The following is an 18543-nucleotide window of genomic DNA, read 5'->3' as shown; positions in this document are numbered from 1 at the left end:
TGAAAAATCCCCTCTTTAGGCTTCCTCTACTGTAATAGCATTAAATAATAAATATTTAATGGTCTATAACTTCCTTTACCTAACATAATACAAGAGAAAAGGAAAAAAATGAAACATTTTAGATGTCCAGAAGGTAGAAAAGACATCTTCATCTGACACTGATTTGAATTTTTTTTCTTGTCATGTGAAATTAGCAATGATTATCCATCTTTCAGATTTGATTAGCAGAAATTCTGTGTGGAAACATTACTGAGAGCCTTAGTAAGCTAAAACTAATAAAGAATGAAGTAGCTGGCTTGCTAATTTTATTAACTACAACAAATAAAAGACTATTAGTTTAAAATTTGTTTCTACACAGAAATAGAGATTTTAGTATCTCTAAAATATACCTTTAGGTTTTGTTGTTATTCATGTTTGGTTAGATTTTTGGTTGGTTTGTTCGATTTGGGGTTTTTTGGTTTTTGTTGGTTTTGGTGGTGTGGGCGTTTTTGTTTTGTTTTGGTTGGTTGGGTTTTTTTGTGCTATTTTAGTACTTTCAGTGCAAGTATCTTGTGGCTAGGTACTTCTATTTCAGATTAACGTAGCCTTTTCTGATGTAACTCACCAGTATTACAAAACTCCCTCAAATTAAAATAACTTAAATTGACCATCTTACATTAAAAGGGTATCAAATTCTGAAGTCAAGACACATGCTGCGTATTTCCACTGAAGCAATTAAGTGTGACGTATTAGTAATTCAGTAATTTTCAATTCTATGTTTGTAGCTAACCCCATAATTAGATTTCCATTGAATTTCAGTTAATTAAGCAGTTTCCATCATTGCTTTTTCCCATCAAGCTGAGTGCAGTTCAACTTTCTAAGCTGAGCAATGGGAAGACTGAAGGCAAAGAATTTTTTATAAAGGTCTCCTCAGTGTGAAATATAAATCTTGGTGTTGATCTTCACATGATAGTATAGAGACCACCACTCTATTCAGGTTTCTGCTCCAGTGAGTGAGAAGTAATTGTTACCAGGTTTTTTTGTTGTTACCTTGTTACTAGGTATTTGAGTTAATTATCTTTTCCAGGAAACAGAACATACTGACTATCTAAGAGAGGTCTAGGTATATGATCTCAGGACTGAGCCACCACATCTGACCAAAAATAGTTTGTTTCCTCTGCTTTTTTAGCTATTCTACTACAACTGAGATGAAAAAAGTCCCTAAGGAAAAGGACAATGGTATTTTACCTCGTTTCATATAACCTTTGCGCTGCTGCACAAGCATTGCTCTGACTAGGCAACTAAAGCAAGATTTGTTAGTGAGTTCTCTGGATTTCTTATTCTTTATGGGTTTCTTGTTGCTCTTGAACATCTAGACCCAACTTTCTTCAGTGCTGGGCTGCTTTATGTGTTTTTCTGGCTTGATTCTTGTTGATGTATATTCTTGCAACAGTTTTTGGTTGGAGGAAAACTGTTCAATATGCATTCTTCTGGTAGAGAACTGAGGATCAAAGATGAGATGACTATCTCACAAGAAATTATTATTGCTAAGGAGAAAGGTATTATCCATCACTTGAAAGTAACTGAATGAAAACCAAAAGCCATTTTGACTGTCCTTTATTTATAAAAAAGGTTTTCTCATTCTGCCTCTTTTAGTAGGAAGATGACTACAGCCTGTGTGTGATGTTTTGACTAGAAAAAATGTGTCAGAGCTGTAAGTGTAGATTCTCTATATGAATTTCTTAAATCTTTTACAGCCCTATTTTATATAATTCTGTGCTCTAGATTTCATATATTCCATATATTTCATTTTATTTTTATGGATATTTATAGAGAGAAATGTAATAAGAGGTTTGAGTCAGAACTATTAGAAGGAAAAGGATATTCATTTAGTAGAATTTTATTGTCCTTTGTTTTTAAGTCACCTAGCAAGCAGATCTGCCTTGTCTAATATATATTAGGAAAAAAAAAATAGTATTCTCAGTATTCCTTTTTTTTTTTTTTTTTTTTCTCCTTTCGTCCTCCTGTGATTATTGTCTCCTTGATTTAGTCTGTTAACATTCTGGAAATGAATTGGAAGTAGCACTGGTTTTTTTCATTTGTAAAACTGCAAATCTTGCTATTGTGTAAATTCATAGGAGAATGTTTCAGTTGTTTTCACAATCCTTGATCTGATAAATCATTTGGAAAAAAAATGGCTCTCTCAACTAAGATCTGTTCATTACCAGGAGAAACTTCAAGCTGCATCTGCATCACATCATCAGTTTATTTTTTACCTTTGTTGGATATTTCAATATACTGCAAGAACTCCCAGAATACCCAGAATGTAGTCAGACACTGTGTTTATTTTAGAAAGAGTTCTGGTAATTTTTACATGGAAACCTAAAAAAGTGTGAGGGATGTGGTGATTTCTTTTGCAGGTATTCATAGGGATTTTCGTTGTTGTGCTGCTTTTTTTCTTTTTTTTTCTTTTTTTTTTTTGTCCTTAGTGTTTAGACCAGGTTGGTCTGTTCTTGTTGTGATTCTTAAAGATGACATTTTAAAAATGTATCTAAAAATACACTGAAGAGTCTGTTGTTTCCTCAAATGGGTGAAGAGGCTGAATTGGTTTATAATTTCTGATTTGCATTCTACTGTTTCAGACTTGAGTGAGTCTTCTGGTGCTCAGATCTCTTTTGGCTTCTGTGTAGTCCTTATGACACAAAAAAATAAATTGAGCTGTTGTATTTTTTCAAGAATACCAAACATATTAAACGTAATGTAAGAGAGAGGAAATAGCTCATATCTGTAACTACAGTTTGTGTAATTTATTACTCTTGATAAATCAACCTTGACTCTTGACTGCCAAATATGAATAATTTTCAAAAACAGAGCATTATTTTACAGGAATTATATATTCTTTTTCTTTCTCTTGAAATATTTAACTTTCTGCAGTGTTATTCTGATAATGGTGCAAATTAGTGTAATTTTTTTTATTTATTGTCATAGCCTAAATCTGTGGTAATCTCAGTATGGGTAAATCCCTGGCAAACAGGTACTTTTAGTAAGGTTAAAATATCTTCTTTCTAATTTCTAGTTCAAGAGGCCCATTTTTATAGATGATTTCATATAGTCAGTCTACACCGTCAAGTTTTAAAAATATTTTTTACTTGTTTCCTCTTGCTGAGATCAATAATGTGCTTGAGATAGTGACAATTAGTGACTTTGTGTAATCACTATAGCATTCTCATTAATAGTATAAATGCCTCTTTTTTCCCAGGTATAACACAAATGTCTAGCTCCACCTATGAAGGATTAATTCTCCTACTCTCCCCCACCTTCAGCCCTTCAGCCCCCTCCTCTCCCCGCTTCCCACTAAGGACAGGCAGTTGAGAAGGAAAGAAGGACGGAGAGAAGAGAGCTGGAAAAATTAAAAATGTTTTACTAATGCTACTAATAAAAAGAGAGAAAATAATACAAAATATACAAAACCAATCTCGAAAGTCCCGGCAACTGCTCCGGCAGATGTAGGGCCGGCACCCGAAGTCCTGGACTGGACTCTGCAGCCAACTGGAACTGGATTCAGTCTGTCACTGGGCCTCAGTTCACAGGGACAACTCACAAGGTCCTCTCCCAGTGTTGGCCATAAGGAAAAGGGACAAGATCCTCGTGATCTCCCACTTTTATATGAAGTATCATGTGAATGGGATGGAATATTTAGTTGGTCAATTTTCAGTTCACCTCCTGCTTGCACATCTCACGAGATGCATCATTATCAATGACCTTACATTCCATTGCTATGTCTACCAAAACATGTATCTAACTTTCAGGAAAACTGCAGTTATTTAAAAGACTTTAGCTGACAGGGAAATTCACTAAAAGAGAAACTTGTTTTTAACAAAACCAGGACAGCAAGTCAATGCCAATAATGCTTCTATAACTAAAATTTCTCCTTAAATATACTCTCCTTTATGTTCTCCACATGTTAAGCTCACATTGACTGCAGGGAGTGTTCTGTAAATTCACAAGTTATGAATTTTGCACGTATGATGAATGGTGTAGACAACATATTTGTCTCTTGTTCTTTAACTGAAATAATGAAACTGGGAAAGCACAGTTCATCTGAAACTAGCTGAGGGTTGCTCTTTCCTTTTCTCTCCAATTTGTCCTGTTTTGAGAATTCACACTCTGTCATGGTGAACTCTGGAGGAGATAAATAACCAAACCTATTTGTTATGTTTTCCAATTTTCATTCCAATCTTACAGGTCCTGATTTTCAGATTTTATCTCCTGAAAATAATGGGGGTTTTTTTCCTCTGTTTGTTGTCCATCTCATTGTTTTACCCTCCAGCAGGGAATTGTTACTATGATATAGTAATGTGAGGATTCTCAGTAAGAGAAGACTTCAAAAGCAGGGCAATATCCCAAACACCTATGTCAGTGTAAACTTTAGATACTGTGAAATCATAATGCTTAAAACTTTGACATATGGCTACAGCAAAGTTATTCAGATAATCAAATGGCAAGATGATTCCCAATCTTGCAATGGAAGAGGATGACTACTAAGTGACATTCAGAAAGCTTTCATATTTAGTGAGGAGCCGAACAGAACTAGTCCAAAAGAAACACCAGGTACAGAGGTGGTTCTGAACTCCTGCCCTTCTCTGGCAGTTGGGCACTTGATGCAGGTACCTTAGATACCGTGGCTCACTCAGATTCACAACCTAATTTCATCTTCTGAGGACAGTAATGTGAATAAACATTTAAAATCATAGAATTATGATTTACAGGGCATATGGCTGTCATTGTTGCCCACCATTTGCCTACTAAGTTAATGGTGATAGCATTTCTCAGGAACCAGGAAGCTTTTAATCTAAAACCAGTTGATCAGTTCGAAACTTTCACTTGCTATTTTCCAGAACGTACCTTAGTAAGTGGGCTAAGGGCTAGTTTTGGTTTAGAAATCCTCTGCCTTTTTTCTTGAGGAGGATCTCCCATGCATCCTGGAATGCAAGACCTGGAGAGCTGGTGAGAGCATGCAAAAGGAAATATGACTCTAACCATATAGCTGTGACATCAGCCCATAGGAATGATATAATAAGCCAGTTTCTCAGTCTGAATATTTTAATTTGGTTTTGAAAAAGCAAGAGAATGCTTGTGTGTGCCAGATTTTCTTATGAAGACCGAATGACTGAAATAAGAGTTTCTCCTCCCTAAGGAAGATGTTGTCTGGTGTTTGTTAAATAAGGAGAAATAGCAAGAGAATAAAATATTAACTACATTTCATTAATAATAAGAAGAGCAGTAGGTCTCTGAGAAATCTATAAATATCTGCATCAAGATAGGTTGCTTTGCTTGGTGGTTGGAGCAGGTAGTATTATGTGTGAAAACTATGCTATCTACTGACTCTTATAATAGAAAAGGAAGCAGATTTTTCATTTGCACAAATAATCTTATGTATTAAAAAATCTCATGCCCAAAGCCTCTAAAAGTCTAGTCTTCTGAGAGGGCAGGCTTTAGATATTTTCAATTATGAGATGGCGGAAGAAGAGAATGTTATAAAATAAAACAGAAAAAGAAAAGATTACTTATTAGATGCTTTTAGTTCTAGAACTATTCCTTAGTATGTGCAAGGATGTTCTCATATGGAGATGTAGAATCTCCACTATCAAATCCAGGTTTTAGTATCAAGAACAAAAGTACATTGCAGTTGCATGGACCTTGAAGGAAAATAGACTGCTAATATCAGTCAGTTTGGTAAATCTTGTATTGTGTTTGACACATTACTTTACAGGTTGTTTGATTGTTTGTGATTTTTTTTTTCCTTAAAAATCCTATGTATTTTCAGGTTGGATGAGTTAATTGAAACATTTCTTGAAGATAATGATCCCAATAGCACTCTGGATGTTGGTGCTGACATGCGCAAGATCAAATATTGCTTCATTCATTTGAAGGTATTTCTCATCAACATAGATGGAAGTGCAGCAGGCACTGAAAATAACTTGAAGACTTTCATGATTGGAAAGTGTTGAAAGAAATGCAGTACCGTTGAGAGGCATTGGAAAAGGGTAAAATAATGGAATTGTGAAGTGCATAGAGGACTAATAGAAATTTGAAATTTAGCTGGAAAAATTCAGCAAGGATCTCAGCATGCAATAAATGTTAAGAGAGCTCTGGAAGTTATTTGAATCAACACAGACAAGTTATTTGTATAGGTCATAGATGTATCCATCTGTATTCCCAGCACTATGGAGACTTTATTTTGGACAAACTATATTAAAAGAGTAAAAACACCATATCCCTGAATCTGTTACACTAACTTTCCTAATGGTGTTGAAAGCCCTTCTAAATTGTTGGGCAAACAAGATACACTTAAACTAAGAAGAACAAGTGAAATTTATAGGGAAAGCAATGGAAGATAATGTATACTTTTCTGTATTTTGGGATGTATTTTTCCAATATAATAATGTATATATTCCTGATCTTAATTTATTGCTTTTAAATAATTAGGCTTTAGTTATATTGTTAATACTGAAAGCTCTGAGATACTAGAGAAGACCGGAATTTATGTGTAGAAAGACTAAAGTATATTGTATGCTTGGTAATGAAGATCAACAAATATAATTTGTCCCATACGTGACACAACACATATAAGTTGACAGTCAGCTGGTGGCATGATTTTGTTCTGTCAAGAGTTTAGAAAGGCTTTGCCTTTTCTACCATAGCTAGACAGTCTCAGAGTAGAATAAATACATAGCTGGAGGCGAAATTAAGAGAGTATGCTTTTTTGTTTGTTTGTTTCTCCTAATAGCAGCTAATGAATGATTCAAAGATTTCTGATAAAAAACTGCTCTTGCAACACAACTCTGAAGAAAAAGACACTAACAAAGAAGTAGGAGAAGAAGAACTGAAAAAACTGAAAGAACTTCTGCAGCAAAGAGACAATGAAATCAGTATCCTTTGTGAGAAAAAAATAATATTTGGGTTTCAGGTGAATTGGCTACAATGGGTTTTGTGTGTGTGTTGAGATAGGCATTAGCTATATGGAAGGAAATTCTCTCTACTGACCCCACTGTGTTGAAGCAATTACTCAGTTCCCAACTTCTTTGTGGCAGGACTCCTGCTTTGCACCTGCTTCTGTTTCAGTTGTGACCCAAACCAACATCCTGGATCCAAGCACCACTTAGCTTTAGAACAGTCCGGGCAAGATCCAAATACCATAGATCAGGCCACACCTAAAACACTCTCCTCAAGCAAATTAAACCTTTTTTTAGAATGCAAAACTCTGATGCTATATAAAGACTCATTTGTTACCTTAGAAAGGATACAATTTCCTGTAAGTGCTCTTTTTAGCCAAATGAAGTGCTACTCTGGGGACGATTGGGCTATTTGCCTTTAGAATAAATATAAAACTTGTACTCTTTACCTGCAACTTTAAAATTTAAATTAAAGCTAAAGATTTTTGCATATAAAAGTACTAAACTGCTCAGACAGGCTTTGTCCATGTTACTACCTCACAGGAAACATGTGAGTAGCTGCACTGTTGCACAATGGGAGGGAGTTATTTTTCACAGGTTGGCAGAACTGTAAGCAGACCCCAGCATCCCTGTGTCCCCAACTTTGTGGCTACTTGGTGGGTAAAATTTGAATATGGAAGAGAACTGAAAAATTTGGTTTGTTTAGGCTTGTAGTTATAGGTTACAGCGATTGTATAACGGATATTAGTAAAAACCAAATTCAGTTGGATTCTCTGTGCTCAATAATTCCAGATCAGTTTTATATATCAAATGAGAATAGCATTTTACATCAAGGTGTAACATGGTACCAGTCTAAATTGAGGTGGCAGGAAAGCTTCTTTTTCTGCTCTATCACAGATGAGATGTTTATTTTCCAAGGTTCACTTTCAAATAAATTTAGCTATAATATTTTTCTTAGTAATGATATTATATAATATTGTTCTTCAGTTTTCATGTCAATTTTAAGGTCTTGATTCCCAGAAACATTTCTTCCTGAAATAATTCATATTGACAATGAAAAAAAGCAAAACATCTCTATCAAATGCGCTTGTGCTTGATATATACAGCTTTGTTTGCAGAAGTACGAGGAAGAAACTTGTGTAAATCCATGCTAGAGTTATATAAGAAGAACAGAAAAATTAAAACTTGGAACACAAAACTGATTTACAGAGTCTGCAGCTGCTAAGCGACTGTACATCATCATTAGAAAGCTATTAATGTGTTTAATGTGATGAAGCAGTGGAAAGTATGGAAGCTGTTTAGCGAATAAACTATGACATCCTTCTTGCGTATGGTAGCAAGGACCTGTCATAAAAATGGAATTGTGAAGTGCTTTATTATTACTACCTACTCCAGTTAATAATATTCCACAAAGACTACTTAGATTTTCTGCTTTTCATTTAGAAGATTAATTAGGATTAAAATGGATAGCATATTAAAAAACATATCACAGGGACTTCTGTGGATTTGCCTGAATGCACGTAAGATTTTCATTGTAAGTCCTCTATAAGCTGTTAGGCAAAATGTATTTATACCAAATATGCTTCCAATAAATACGGCGTTATTGGAAGAAATTTCCTAAGGACCTGTTCTGCATTTTAGTAAACCTTATTGTGAAAAGCTTACAGATGTGAAGCACTTGACAGGCTAGTTGTAAGTTAAAGAGTTTTTTTCTTTCATTTTGAATTTTTTTATTGTAGAAATAAAAAACAAACAAACAAACAACAACAAAAACCAAACCAAAACCAAAACAAAACCCAACCAACCAAACAAAAAACCCACAAAGCCAAAACCATACCAAACTGTGAGTGTCACCCAATAGCAATAAGATACCAGAGATTTCATTCCTGTTTGTCTGTAAATCTGCTTTTATCATGCATCAACTGAATGGGACTGACAATTGTGGTCAATGTGTGAATTTGTTACTGTTTAGTAAAAATGAACCTGCCGTTTTGACAGACCAAGGTGGATGACTATAATTAGAAAGAATATGCCCAACTCCAAATTCACATTCACATATAGTCTTCCATAATGTGAATTTTTCCACTTAAAACCAAAAGACTTAGGGATAAACAAAGATGATTGTTGCTTTATAAAAAAAAGAGGTCCTTAATGATTTCCTTAACTTATCTTGAAGATATTCTGGTAAATATGCTAAAAAAAGAGAAAAAGAGAGCACAAGAGGCTCTTTTCCAGCTTAATTCTGCCTCTGCTGGTTCTACAGTCTTGGAGCAGTCTCTTTGTGTAAACTTGGAAGAAGGTCAGAGCCCAGCTAGCTCTTTTAGTCTGAAAGAGGCAAAAGATTTCAGCTCTTCAGTTCACAGACTACCTTTTCTTTCCAGACAAACAGGTTTGTGTAATTAATTAAGTGAACAGTTACTGGATTATTACAATATGATTTACAGTATATAATTCAAATGTCTACCAGAACAGGGAAGTTTTACTTTCAATATCAGCCGTATTGTGTTTATATTGTACCCACAAATTCAGGGATTTAAATTTATAACCCTCTCAAGGTGCCGATGTCTTTTACAAACTGATGGGAATATTCTGTTGAACAGTCCTATGAAACCACAATATAAGTTCAGTTACATGCCCTTGAATCTTCAAGTGAATTCTCAGAAAATGTTTTTTTTCTTTAAGCATAATTCATTAAAAAATACTAGGAAATAACATATTTCCCCTGGAATATTTGAAAATATTTACTTTTTTAAAAAAAAAAAGTCTTAACTGGAACTCAAGATACCAAGATAATTTTTGTGCGGGCATTATTTATTGTACATTATCCTTGAAAACCAATAAACACTTCCTCCCTCCTCTCCTCCCCCTCCCCACCCCTTTTCCTTCATCTTCCAGCCTAAGAGAGAAATCTTATATTTGAATAAAATGAAATTTTGTTACTTATGCTTCTAGCTCTGTAATCAGACTGTAAACACAAAACTTTTTGTGTTTATCTTTAAGATTTTTTTTTCCTATTACACACTTTAGATATCTGGGCTTTCTTTAGTGTTTTTAATAAACCATGGTGGTTATTTCTTTTGTTTAAAAAAATCAATGTGATTAAGTGACCTGAGACCTTAGTTCCGGAAACGACAAATAGCTCCATTTTTGTGCGTGTGTGTAGCTTTAGTGAAGTGGTACCCTTCTGGAACAAGACTTTAGCAAGTGTGAACAAAGTAAAAATTCTTATGCTGACGTATTTAGAAAAATACAAATTTTATTTTTTCTCAAGTTCTTAATAATTCACATACTTTGCAAACAAGTTAGAGCAGAATTAATAAATAATGCATTCATTTAGGATCGCTAACACACTCAACAATGTTTTACCACGTGATGTGCCTTTGTCAGCAGATGAGTACTGGTTGTCTGTAGGTAGGTGATAAAAGGTTTCAATCCCTTATAGTAAAGGCAGTGTATAGTTATTCATGCTTTATTCTAATTGAGCTGTTTGTTTTGTAAAATTTAGTACGTAAGCGTATCAAATACTGCTCAGTGAAAAAATAATTATTGGGGACAGATGGTTGGCACAGGGAATCTTGCCACAATGGTGAAGTATTGTCTTTGGTTAATCAATAAGTAAAATAAATGTAACTGATTCCCATCCTATTCAGATAATGAGTTTTAAATGGACATGTGTCTGGAATGAGAAGGTAGTAGGTTTTTGAGAATTTTCTTTTTTTTTAAATTATTAGATGATGATACTACTTATATTATTAAATTGCACATTATATGATTTTTCTCATTCTGAAAGTAGCCAGAAACCTAATCCCTTCTTTATAGTCCTCTTTTCCATCAGTTTTGGGTCAGGTTTTGTTGTTCTGCATCTATGTGGACATGAAAATGGTTAAGTCCTCAATAACCAAGATGCTATATATGAACATGAAATTCCTCCCTTAGGTTCACTTAATTTATTTTTAAACTTTTCAGTCATGTTGTTTGAGGGCTACAGATAAATAAAAAGTCATTTTGAGATTATTTTAGGTTGTCCTACATGTCTGCATTCCTTTAGAGTGGCTGGACATTCTGCTACAAGTCTAGTCCAGTGATGTTGGCAGTGTTTGGACTTATAATTTTTGTAATGTAAATCTGTTATAATGATAATGCCATATAACACTATTCTCAAAATGCTTGCGTTATTTTGCTCAGGGAATATTCAGAATAGGTGCCAATCTCTTCTCTTTGGCGACCAATGTCAGAACCCAAGGGAATGGCAGGAAGATGTGCCAGGGGAGGTTTAGGCTGGACATCAGGAAAAGATTCTTCCCCCAGAGGGTGGTGGAGCACTGGAACAGGCTCCCCAGGGAGGTGTCACAGCCCCAAGCCTGACAGTGTTCAAGAAGAGACTGGACAATGCCCTCAGACACATGGTGTGAACTGTGGGGTTGTCCTGTGCAGGGACAGGAGTTGGACTTCATGATCCTTGTGTGTCCCTTCCAACTCAGGACATTCTATGATTCTATGTAAAATAGTCGAAACACCAATAATAATACAGCATCTACAACCTTCCCAGTGTGACTTCAATCCAACTTTGGGAGACCAATTGTCTTTGCAAGAACATAACTGAGTGTCCAGGCTCTTCCATGCATTTGTGTCTCTAAAAGTGGCAGTATTTTCTCCTTAATATATTATATAAATAACTTTATTTTTATCTTGTTTGTTTGTTTGTTTGCTTCTGGAAGTTCTGAAAGTAAAAAGCTTCAATATTTATCTTCATATCGTAACTAACATTTATATTAAAAAGTTCTTGTAGGCTGGAGAGTATATATTTTTCAAATCAACTTGTAGGGTTTTCACAGTTTGATTCTCTGTGGTACCAAGAGACATGTTTGGGAAACATTCACTATATAACACTTGTAAACACATGCAGACAACTCATTGGAAATGCTGAAAAAGGTCTCACTGTGTCTCACAGTTTACATAAAGCCATCATAGCAGATGTAAAGTTTTGCTACAGGAGAAAAATGTTAATGAAACTTTAATAATTTTTTCAGAAGTATTAGAATGTTTCTATGGTCTTCAAAATTAAATACCATTTTAAAATCTCAAATGTGAGATTTTAAAAGAATATACAAAACACCAGAATGGATAATGACCCAAAATTTTGGAAAAATAAAACAAGTATTTAAGAGCATGCATTAAGAGTTAAGGCCAGAGGGCTCGAGGAGAAAAACAAAAACAGAAAACCAACAAACAACAACAAAAACACAAAACAAAACAAAAAAGCCCCACAAACAATGCAGAACAATATCACATGAAGAAAAGTCTATAATCATACATTCTACTTTCTTGTTAGGCGAGTTATTGTTTTGAGATGCTTAGCTGCAAAGTACCGTAAAACCTCAAGTGGTTATTACTGGTTTTCTGTTTAAAGCTGTGACGGTGAAAAGATACATTGGTACATTCCATGGCAGCCAAAAACTCTTAGCTCTGTCTGCTAATGTCTAGGATACAGCTCTCTTTCCTATTGGACTCAACCCTCGGCATATTTATGTGCTTCAGACTTTATTAATCTCATTTGTTCTACTCAAGAATGAAGAAAAATATCTTGAAAGAACACCATCTGGTGAAAAGCATAGTGGTCAACTTACGCAGCAAAATAAGTTATTTGCAAATATGTAATTTTAATAATCTGGTATCCACCAAATATATGTTCTTACTTAAGGTTTTCTTTTTAACCATCAGATTTCTTTATGGATTTGAAAAGCTTTCTCATGATTGTAAGTTTTTGACAGTTACAGGCCTACTGCAGTGATGAAGTTGTCAACTGACTGGGAAGGTTTGTGAAATAATGGGAAAGAAGTTTGATAGGGACCATAACAAAAGGATGAAATGTCATTCACAGGAGTTACGAATTCCCATAGACCTTGTCATAACTCATACCTGTTTCTTCTAATGTTGTCTTGCAAACTTGAATTAATATAGCTATTAAAGTCATTCCAGAAACTTATATTGTCAACCCCCAAAGTTATAAATACTGAATCATGTACCTTAAAAGATGAAATTAAATATTTGAACCATTAGATTCTGGAAGAGTGTGTTTTAAAAGATATAGAGGCAGAAGCTATTTTGGAAAATGTGATCTGCTTCATAGTAAATTTTCAGAACTACCTGAAGCATTCAGTTCAAGTGTTATACCATGAAAAGTGAGAAATTACTTTTCAATACCCATCTTAATTACAGAACACTCTAAATTATAAGTCCATAACTACATGAGTAAGTGTGAGCAAAACACTCTAACATACTCAGTAGCTGCTGTTATTTATTGCATCATAGCATAAATCTGAAACAGATGTAAATCTCTGGCTGTGAATTTAGTTTACATTTCAGATGAGCATTCCAGAAAAGATAAATTACTGGTATAATAATCTGAGCTTTACAAATGCTTCAAAAAATTTTAATACAATAATTTAGTTCATAATAAAGTCTCTACTACAGCTTTGGTTTTATTCATAATTTATATCTAGTAGAGATAAAGTATGTGAAGTTTAAATTCAAATGTGAAATTACGTATAATCTTTCTCAGGAGATGGAGTCAACTATCACAAATTAGTCATTTCAGGATAAATTGAAGTATGAATGAACCTGTCTAAACAAGAAAAAAATCAGACTCCTTCATACATTTCCCTGGAGTGATAAACATTTTGTTGTGTTTTACCTTTAGCATATTATATCACTTCTTCTGTAGAGATAAATCTTATTTTGAAATAGGTCTCTGCTGCTTGCTTCTAGCATAATTCTGTCAGTGTAAGACACATATGATACCATTCTTCCTCCTCCTGGATTTGTTTTTCTCCTGAAATATAAACAGTTCGGTTACCAGAAAACAGTGTGAATATTGTGACATTCAAAGAACACAATAAATCCAAGCTTCCAATAGTTGTATGTTCTGATGGGCTAGAGAAGGATTATTTTACTCTCTCAGAAGATTTTATTAGGGTCGTGTTTTGACCATTTTTAGCCATTTCCTTTATCTTTCACTGACAAGTTGTGCGATTTTTTTTGGAGTTTGGTAAAGAACATACCTTCTATGTATCCCATTCAGGGTTTAAGAATCACTTTTTGCTAGGCACTAGGCAAACATGTGCAAAAAAGAGCATTTCTACCGAAGGGCTGACTAATTGACTTTAAAATGAAAGGTGAGAGATGGTCTCTATAAACAGATGGTGATTATGAATAGCTGGGAAGTAGTGATGATAACACACCAACTGCTCAGTTCTGCAAGCTAAATATTTTCATCTTGTATTAACACTCCTCAAAATATTTATCTTGGCTATTTTATATATTTGTGTAATAATTTGAGGGAAAAGCTTCCTTCTATTGTTGGAAAACCCACAGAAAGTTCCCTAATGGAAAGGATTGACTGAGGTTTTCCATCAGAATCTCTTCTGTGTTCTTCAGTTCAGAAAAAGGCAGGTCTCAAGCCCCCAGAAAAATGAAGTGCTTAGTAAACCTATATGTTTCTTGGAGTATTTTTTGTGCCTGGTAGTGCTTTGGGATATTTGGGGACAGACTCTTGGCACTAGGCTCATGACAGATCTTTTGTCAACAAACAAATGTACCCATTTTATTACTATTTGGTCAGCAAAAGAGCTCACTGATGCATTTAGGGTGTTGTTCAGACTTACTGTTGATCTTTCTCATCAGTCAGAAAAGAAAGTATGTGCTGCGTTTTTCTGTTATGGGTCCAGGAAAAAGTATATATTCCATTTGCTCTCCAGCTGAACTTCTACCAGCTAGTAGTAAGATGTAGTGAATATTTCATTGCTACTGCTAAACTTTTGTAAATAATATTTGAAGAGACGTGTTGCTAATTTCTTAAGTATTAGATGTTTTCTATAACGTAGAGCGATTATTTGCTACAATACATTTTTCACGGTTTCCAAGTTTAAGGACCAAGCAGGAAGTATTGGACTTCACTGCTTAAGATTTAGGTATTTTAAAACACCTTCAAAATAAATTCAGCAAATGTTAACCATCAGCATATGCTTTTGAACAATTTTATGTGGCTTTACTTGTGATAAGTTTAATGAAGTTGTTTTCTGGTATTTCAAGTCACCAGATAAAACATGTATTGCTAAGGCTCCAATTCATGTAATAAAGATGAACACATGTCTATCTTCAGGGAGATTTTGTAGCATGTAATTGTAGGAGTTTTTGAATTTATCGTATGCTTTTGTACATTTTGGTATCTCTGACTGTCTTGAATATCACATTTTTATTTCCCTTTTTAATCTTGTGAAATGAACAAAAAGTAAAAATTAAAATTCAGAGAAGTTGTTTCTAGAATAGAATTACTCTCTTTAAAAGTACATTGATTGCAATAAGTACTAAGAAAACTAACTCCATTAATTTATGAGATGATTAATTTTTTTTTTGTTTGGTTTTGTTTTGTTTTTCAAAATCTATTCTTGTAACTGAACTGCTTCCAAGAGCTTTATTTTGTCAGTATTCACAGTGAGTCCACTGTGATTCTTGCTTGAGTGAGGACTTTGAATTCAACTCGCTGAGATTAGTGAGCAGTAAAAAACGAATGCGTTAAGAAGCTTGAGGCTCTATAGAGACATCTAGGTAAGCAACAACAGATGACTATTCTTTGTTATGAAGAAATATAAATATGTTGTAAGATTTAAAGTTAAGTGAGCTCTTACAATTGGTATTTCGTGATAAATCCCTGTGTGTTAGGATTTTTGCCATCTTAACTAAGTGTTTATAAATATGAACATAGAGTTATTTTTAGGAGATGAAGCCCAGATTTTGGTTTTTGGAGGCTAGGTCTCCATTTGCAACATCAAAGGCAGATTTTTTAAGTTGTAAGGATTTAACAAGAGTGGGGAGTGGATCATTGCAGTACTTTCCTTTATTTTTCAGAGACACTGAAACTTAATTATCTTAATATATTGAAAATGCTGTTATGTAAAAGCACTTCCTGCTTATATGACCATCAACGGCTTTTTCTTTCCCCACGTTTATTTAGTTTTACAAAAGTTTTCTGTATTTTCTAAGATGCCCATCATGTCTTCCCTTCCTCTTCTCAGCTGGGAATCTCTTCTGATGTGGAACGTATGTTTAGAAGCTTGTTAAAGATGCTTTTGGCAGTTTTTACTGCCTTCATCTTGAGTCTGTTTAGATGGGTAACTTTCCAGTATTTTTATGCTAGTTTACTGTTCTCTTATCCAGATTAGTCTGCTGAAATGTAACCTAGTGTTCCCTGGAAGTTCTCTACTATTTCGAATTTTTTTGGCTTCCTGAATCATTAGCCATATTTGGCTGTCTAAAAATGCTATGGGATCCTTCAGACTAACTCCTTAAAGATGTTTTCAGTTTTTGTGACTGAAGCTCTTCAACTCTTGATATTTTAGAGGCAAAACATGCGGCTGAAAGTTTCTGCATACTTGAAGGGTGATTGAATTCCTTTATATATTGACTGTCAGGTTTGGCAAATGCATCTGTGAAACTTCTTCCATATAGTTACTGTTATGAACATCAGTCCCAAGACATTATGGTGCCTTTTAAAGAGAGCCACTACACACACGTTATATGTGCATATGGATAATACAAAATACTAGAAGCTCTTCCAATTAACTTAATCTATAGATATTTCTGTGCAGATACTGCTAATTCTGCTAAATATTAAGATAGTCTAAAAAGTTGTGTTTCACTTTTGTTTGTATATTTAATCTAAAAGATGCCTTTTCACATCCTGTTCCTAACAGAAGCAGATATTGTCTTGAGACACTAGTCTCAACATATTTCGATATAAAACCAAACCAGAAATTATTGGAAATATCCCATAAAACCCTACTTTTTCTTCATATTTGCAATACATTTAACAGGTTAAGATAAGTTTCATACAAGTGTTTCAGGCCAATTTGGTGCTTCTGCTATTGTACGATTTTTTCATTGAAGTTGTTGGAGCTATGACTTTTCATCTCAGCAAGAATGGGCTCCCAAGTTTTGGATGCTTTTCCTGAAAAAAGCAAACATTGTACAGTTCACTTATCTCTGATACATCATCTTTTTGTCTCTTACAGTTTTAACTCTGGAGCATCTATTTAATAACTGTGCCTTTGTTTTGTTCATTTTCAACCTCTGTTGTAAGCTCAGAAAAACACTTTTAAAAGCATAATAATGTTAGCAGGAAGTTACGTAGTATTTATGTTAATTTGAGAAAATTTGGACCATTATTGTCTTTCATGTGAAAGAAAAGAGTAAACAAATTATTGGAGATAAGCTATACAATTAGAGCTGAGGTGATGTTTGGTTTTCCATGATGTTATGCAGCAAGTTTGGTAGCTTTTACTTCTAGGTCAGGTAAAAGGTCTTTTGTACATATCTATGACCAAGATGCTCTGCTGTAAGCTACAGTGAAAACAGGCTTTAATCTTTTTATTCCTAGAGGCAGGTTCCAGTACAGGTTGGGGAATGACCTATTAGAGAGCAGTGTAGGGGAAAGGGACCTGGGGGTCCTGCTGGACAGCAGGATGACCATGAGCCAGCATTGTGCCCTTGTGGCCAAGAAGGCCAATGGCATCCTGGGGTGTATTAGAAGGGGGGTGGTTAGTAGGTCCAGAGAGGTTCTCCTTCCCCTCTACTCTGCCCTGGTGAGACCTCATCTGGAATATTGTGTCCAGTTCTGGGCCCCTCAGTTCAAGAAGGACAGGGAACTGCTGGAGAGAGTCCAGCGCAGGGCCACAAAGATGATGAAGGGAGTGGAGCATCTCCCTTCTGAGGAAAGGCTGAGGGAGCTGGGTCTCTTTAGCTTGGAGAAGAGGATTCTGAGGGGTGACCTCATCAATGTTTATAAATATATAAAGGGTGGGTGTCACGAGGATGGAGCCAGGCTCTTCTCGGTGACAACCAACAGTAAGACAAGGGGTAATGGGTTCAAGCTGGAACACAAGAGGTTCCACTTAAATGTGAGAAGAAACTTCTTCTCAGTGAGGGTGACGGAACACTGGAACAGGCTGCCCAGGGGGGTTGTGGATTCTCCTTCTCTGGAGACATTCAAAACCCGCCTGGACGCCTTCCTGTGTAACCTCACCTAGGTGTTCCTGCTCTGGCAGGGGGATTGGACTAGATGATCTTTCGAGGTCCCTTCCAATCCCTAACATTCTGTGATTCTGTGAAAAGCTGGTCTAACACTTCTACAAGTTAAGGCAAATTCAAAAGTTGGACTGATTACACAAAGAACTGAAGCTGTAGGTGACTGTGACCAGAAGCAGAAGTGGTGTGGCTAAAGCAATTATTTAATGTTGGTAAGCATTTAGCAGGAGTTCCAGCTCTTCTTCAAACCACTGATATCTGACTCTGATACAGTGGATAGTGGAAGCTACTCATAAAGTTCTGAACTGTCTACTTTTGTGTGTATTACAGTGCTTATGGTTAATTTTCTCCTCAGTAGTTTGGGGTTTTTTTTGGTTTTGGGGTTTTTTTTTTCATTTTTTCCTGATAATATGATTTCTATAAGTGATTCGTTTCATTACTATGGAGCAAAACATTTGCTGAATGATCTTGTTGTTGTTGTTGCTAATGATGCTATGCCAAATACTTGTACTTCTAGTGTGAGCCC

The 18543-nt window shown here is 35.1% G+C and overlaps 1 protein-coding gene across 1 annotated transcript in view; it reads left to right on the top strand.

The window, feature by feature from the left end:
* The window catches only part of KIF6 (kinesin family member 6), a 161572-nt gene that overhangs the window by 64580 nt on the left and 78449 nt on the right, over positions 1–18543 (top strand). Inside the window, exons 11-13 of the mRNA XM_065631980.1 lie at positions 5807–5912; positions 6770–6911; positions 9112–9324. Of these exons, the coding sequence (XP_065488052.1) occupies positions 5807–5912; positions 6770–6911; positions 9112–9324 (461 nt within the window). The remainder of the gene's footprint in view (positions 1–5806; positions 5913–6769; positions 6912–9111; positions 9325–18543) is intronic.

The sequence above is a fragment of the Caloenas nicobarica genome, chromosome 3 (genome assembly GCF_036013445.1).
Source record: "Caloenas nicobarica isolate bCalNic1 chromosome 3, bCalNic1.hap1, whole genome shotgun sequence".
Lineage (NCBI taxonomy): Eukaryota > Metazoa > Chordata > Aves > Columbiformes > Columbidae > Caloenas > Caloenas nicobarica.
This window is presented reverse-complemented; position numbering and strand designations above follow the sequence as displayed.